The 6,288-nt window shown below is 27.6% G+C and overlaps 1 protein-coding gene across 1 annotated transcript; it reads left to right on the top strand.

Annotated features, from left to right (window-relative positions):
- The first annotated feature begins 212 nt into the window (after positions 1–212).
- LOC116106998 (stigma-specific STIG1-like protein 3) lies at positions 213–969 on the top strand. The gene has a single exon (XM_031393310.1). The coding sequence runs from the start codon at positions 290–292 to the stop codon at positions 737–739; it is 450 nt and encodes a 149-aa protein (XP_031249170.1). The 5' UTR covers positions 213–289; the 3' UTR covers positions 740–969.
- The last annotated feature ends 5,319 nt before the right edge of the window (positions 970–6,288 follow it).

Below are 6,288 nucleotides of genomic sequence, written 5' to 3' on the forward strand. Positions count from 1 at the left end.
TTCCTCCCTAGCTAATTATACCTAATTTATACTATAATATTTCTCCTACAGCCTAACTTTGTTTACTTCAATTTCTTTAGCCCTTTGAATTAGACCACTCCACTCACAATCCGCACACTTTGAAACTCTTCAACCCCCATTCATTTTGCTTGCTAGTGCACCTATTTTATCTCTACAAATACCTCAACCAATCCTCTATTCTTCCCCACATCCAAACCTCTTTTATCTCTATAAATACCTCAACGAATCCTCCATTCTTCCCCACATCCAAACAATCGATTAACTCATCATGAAGTCCTTTAAGTTCATGTTGTTCCTTGAGTTGGCAATGCTCGTGGCTATGATGATCATAATTCCTGATCTCCTTGATGCGGCAACACTATCAGAAGAAGAAGAACAATCGAATGAGCAAGAGTCGACAACTTCATTGCGTGGTTCCAGTCGCTTTCTTGCCGCCCATTTGAAGCCTCCTCGGCTTCAGATGAGGACGTGTGACAAATACCCTAGAGTTTGTCGCGCCAAGGGGAGCCCGGGGCCATACTGCTGCAAGAAGAAATGTGTAAACGTGTTGACAGACGAGCTCAATTGCGGCAAGTGTGGGAAGAAGTGTAAGTTCTCGGAGACTTGCTGTAAAGGTGAGTGTGTGAATACAATGTTCAACAAGAAGCACTGTGGTGGTTGCAACAAGAAGTGCAAAAAAGGGTATTCATGCACGTATGGGATGTGCAACTACTCATAGAATTTGTGTTATACATTTCTGGATCGAGCTCAAGCTACCTATCATATCCATGCAGACACAAGTGATGATTGATTTAGTGCAGCAAAACTGGATTAGTTAATTTGTTCATGTTGTTAATTATTTTGTGTGTGCCCAATAATAAAGGCAAGTCATCAATATCTTTGATGAAATTTGCTAATATTTGTTTAATCCTTCCTTTTTTTTTCTTCTTTTTAATCAACCTATGTAGATGTGATATTACTTTAATTTATATATAATGAAGTATTATTTTGTAACCTTTGATCATTCAGTAATATTTCATATACAAAATTGAATCCTAACATTAATGTGTCAGCTATACATTAATTATTAATCATAGGAAAATAATATTATCCCATTAATTAATCATATTGACAATTACATTAATTGAGATTTAAAATTAAGATTTCAACTTTGTAAATGTATATAACATTGGTACAACTTATAGAGGTGTTCAAATTACTCTCAATTAATACCTAGAGATTAACTAACTAAAAGTAATGTCCAACATATTTACACATTTACAAACTTTATTAGATGGTAATAACAGTACTGGTTTTAGGGTTCATATATATAGTAGATTATTTTTAACCTTAGGGTATTTAGTTTAAAATGGAATGTTATGGGATTTACAAGGTTGTTAACAATGCAAATTGTTGTTATTTGATTTAATTTCCAAAAAGAAAGAAAAAAAAATGACATATGTAATAAAAATAAATTGTTTTCATTTGATCAAGTATTGACATATTGAATTTTGTATTGGATATATTGGAATATTTTTAGCATAATGTATTTAAAATATATTTTTAAGATTTTAATTATGGAAGATTGCTTTACTTATCAAAGAGACAATTAGCAGATGTGACAGAAAAAGAATTTAAACAAAAAATAATAGTTTTTATTCATATCACTTTTATTTTATTTTATTTAGTAAAACAACAATTTTGTGCATAATAAGTTAATAACAACCTACATTTATATGATAAATGCTAAATAAAAGAAAACAAAATATAGTTCTTTTATTTTATTTTTCAAGTTTGGTTGGAGCTATTAAAAAATCAAGAAAATTTTAATAATATATTACATATACTTATCTAAATTATTATCAATTAACTGAAGAAACATAAAAACTTTTTGGCCTGCATAAATAGATCCCAATGCATCTAAATGAATTAAATAGATTTGTAATGTAAAAACATAAAAACTTTTTCTTTGATTTCCTCCCGTATCTTTATAGTTATTGTGCTGATATTGAAAGAAAAAATTATGATAAAAAAAATAAATTATTTATCTTTTAAACTCAAAATGCAACAGAACCTCTAAATTTGATATACAAAGTAATTATAATTTCTTAATTTATTCAAGGTGCTCATAACATGGTCATGTCAATGCTTAAAGTACGATTGCAGAAGCCATCATGTACAACATGATTATTCAAGTCCTCTTTATTTTAAATAGTATCTTTCATATAAATAAAAAATATCTTTATTAATTTTTACATATAAAGAACATAATTTTTATTCAAATCCAATAAACTCTTTAAATTTAATGAAAATACTCTTTATTTTTAATAAAGAGACTTAATAGGAGAGAGAATTAATAAATAAAATGCATAGAAACTTGTAGTTTATTAAATAAAATTAGGATAGAGAGTGAAATTTACTCTTTAAATATGGAGAGTCAAAATCACTCTCTAATTTATATTTTAAAGATAAAGAGTACATTGAACTCTTATTTTTAGGAATAGACTCTTTATAATGAAGAATTTGGGTTATATAAAGAATCTTTTGCAGATGCTCTAATACATTTTGGTCTAAATGGGCAGTGGGCTGAGGCATAATGGCATGTATTAAAACCTTAAAGAGGGGTTTAATTTCTTAAAAAAATATGTTTTTTTAAACTATAATAATTATCAAGAAAGACATTTATTTTATTTCTAGTACACCTCATCTATTAAATAAAGATGATAGAGTTAACAAAGAAATTTACAAGAAAAAATATTAAAGAATGGCAATTTTGAAATGAAATATAAGATATTTATAAATTAAAATTTTATTGGGGCTTAGAAATAAATTTACAATAATGCTAGGTCCATAATCTAATCTCACAACCTCTGACATAACAGCTCGTCATTGGTTAGCTCGGCACATACAAACAAGCGGGACCTATTTTATAAATTGACCAATAACGAGCTACCATGTTAGAAGTTGTGAAAGAAAGTTGTAAGATTGAATTGTGAATCTAACCTAATATTACTCATAAATTTAGTAGGACTTAAATAACACCATCCAAACTTAAATCATCCCAACTCATTATTTAAAATTTTAACTTGAACTATTATATTATTATAAATATTTTTCAAGCATTAATAGTAAATTACTTTTTTATCGAATGGGTGACATTTAAAAAAATAAATTGCTTCATAGTTATTTAAAACTTACCTTAGTTTCTTCCTCAAATTCATCCCATTGGACTTTTTTTCCTTCTTTCTCCATAGTTTTAGTAATACATATTTATCAAATAAAAAATATTTGAGATAAAATAAAGTTTTCAGTGATTATAAATACTTAGGCTCCGTTTGATTCATTATTCTGATAGTTTTCAGGATAATCTTTTGAAAAAAGTTAAATTTGATGGGTATTATGATGTAGAATTTGAAAATTAACAAAAATATCTCCTATGTTTGTTTATTTACTAAACACTCCTATAATAAAATATTAAAAGTTAACAAAAATAACCCCAACCCACCCATTAAATACGAACAGCCGGCCACCACCGCCGGAGGATGGGCAGAGTGTTTTTGCAATTTCTAAAAAAAATATATTTGGGGGTGTTTAGTTAAATTAACAAATTTATGAGGTTTAAAAAAAATGAAAAATATAGAATAATATTTTGGAAATAATGACATTTTACTGTTTAACTTTTTTGGAAATACTAATACCCAAAAGCGGACCAAACGCAGCCTTAGAGTCAAGATTTATATAAGAAGTAAAAAATAAAATAAAGTATAAGCATATTTAGAACTTGTAATGTTCTTCGTAGCAATTTTATTTAAGGCTAAACTTGTTAAACATAAAATGAAATTAAAGAGTGTTGTTACTTAAGCCCCAACAAATTTCTTTCTATGCTCTAATAATAATTTTTAAAAAGGTATATTTCTTATAGACTTGTAATTACCCAATAGGGCATTTATTCTCTTAGTACATCCCATATAATACAGAACTATTTTTCTCAATTCCCTAAACTTTTTTTTTTCTTTTTCTTTTTTTTTTCTGGAAATTATGTTGTCACAATTGAATTTCTTTTTTGAAGAGATGGAAGATGGAATCAACCAATGGAAATAAAATTATAATAGATATTCCCATTAATTGTTCTTGCTTAGTGTTTGATTTAAAAATTTTAGTTTAACCTTGTTTAAACAACTGTTTAATTTTATGTTATATAGGAGAATGATGAAAAAGAAAAATTATTTTAACATTCATCTCATGCTAATTGATATTAATTCTCATGAAAGTTGAAGTTTAATAATATAACAATACTAGTGTATAAGAATTTAAATAGGAAATATAATGTTTTAAGGAAAGCGACTTCATTAAAAATGAAAATGGGGAAGGAAATTAAACTTAGGAGGAAAAAATAAGGACGATGAGGTTAATAAAGAAACAATAAAGATTAATTTATAATTCAATCTTAAAAAATTTCTCTCACAACCCAAACGTGGTAGCTAGTAATGGGTAAGTTCGGAATTAGGTAAGAAAAACACACCTATGAATTGACTAATTAAGAACTGTCACGTCGGGATTGTAAGAAAAAGTTTATAAGATTGAATAGTAAAGATAGTATTGTCTAGAAAGAAATTTAGAAAGAAAAAAAAATTAGAGAAAGGGTAATTTTGGGATGAAATATAAGATATTCAATACTTCAATTTTTAAAATAAATTTTAATTATCAGGCTTAGAAAGAGATTTAACACCACTCAAATTAAAGAGGGTTATTGACAGAAAAAAGTATATCCTAAAAATCACAATTATTATCTTTAAAAATAAAATAAAATAAAATAAGTGGGCCAGTAGGTATCCCTCACTAAAGTCCACTAAATTATAAAATTACAAACTATATTCAAATGTTGGCTCAGCCCCACTACCTTTTTACCTTCACCATTTGATAATTGATACTATTTAGTATATCACATTTAGGGAATAATAAACTAATTTATATAGATATTTAATTAAAAATTAAATCACATTAATTGTCAAAGTAGGTGGATAAAAAAATTCATACATAACATATATTATATGTTAATCATTTTTTTAGTAATATATATATATATTATATAATCACTAAATTTGTATAAATAAATAATGATTTTGAGCAAAGTATTAAGATAGTTTTTTTTCCTTTAATTTACTCCCATATCTTTATAGTTATAGTGTTTGATATTGAAATCAAATATTATAATACAATTAATTATATATTTTTTTTCAGCTTAACTTACTGCAACTATAACTTAAGATAGCTCCTCCAAATTTTGATATGCAAAGTAATTCAAATCTCTTAATAAATTGATGGTTATGTCTTTGAATCTTCCTAAAAAGTATGATTCCCAAGTCATCATGTAAAGCATGCATTGATAAGGAGTTAAAGATANTTTTCGTCTTCTCCATTTCTTCTCTTTCACTACTTTTCTGTTTGGATTTGGATAAGAGGCGAGAAGAGAACGCCATGATTGGACTTCAGCCTTCTTTTTCTTCAATGGTTTGGTAGATTTTTAGCTTTAGGGTATGTTTGGTAGCTCTGCGTCTGCATTTTTGTTTATGAGAAGTCTCCATGAGACTAAGTGAGACTGATTCTGTGCGTCTCTTCAGGTGTTGGTTTGTGTAAGTGCTAGATTCTGATTTGGGGTATTTGAAATCGACGGCTTTGAGGCACTCATTTGATGTCTGGCTATTCTAAAAGGTCAATTTCAAATTTTATTAAAATCAGTTTATAAACCGGTTAACCGATAATCAAATCGAATTATCGGTTCAGTTGATAATCGGTTCAAAGGATAATTCGATTCGGTTTCGGTTCGAATTATCCTCTGAACCGAAAAACTGCTTCAGTTTGAAAAGTATGAATCCGGTTCGGTTAACTGGATTTTCACACCTCTATTTACACCAAATATTTAATATATTTAATTATAATAATTGGTACTAGTTGAAATGTTTTTTGGGGGTTCGAAATTAAGCAAATTTGGATGTAGATTTAATTATAAAAACCTAATTGCTTAAAATTTTAAATGTTTATAAACTAAAATTAGTTTATAAGTACTTATTGTTTATAAGTTAATTTTCATAAGCTTAGACAAATACCCCTTTAATTTAGATACCTTAGAGTTATCTTAATTTGGAGGATTATATATTTTAAGTGTTTTATCATAATATCATATAATCATAATAGATTAATATATTTTCCCACAAGACGAGTGTTGTGTGTGATTTTTTCATCAAGTTCGGGCTACTGCGAGGAAAGGATACCAACTCGACTCCAACG

The sequence above is a fragment of the Pistacia vera genome, unplaced genomic scaffold (assembly GCF_008641045.1).
Source record: "Pistacia vera cultivar Batoury unplaced genomic scaffold, PisVer_v2 Contig525, whole genome shotgun sequence".
In the NCBI taxonomy this organism is placed as follows: Eukaryota; Viridiplantae; Streptophyta; class Magnoliopsida; order Sapindales; family Anacardiaceae; genus Pistacia; species Pistacia vera.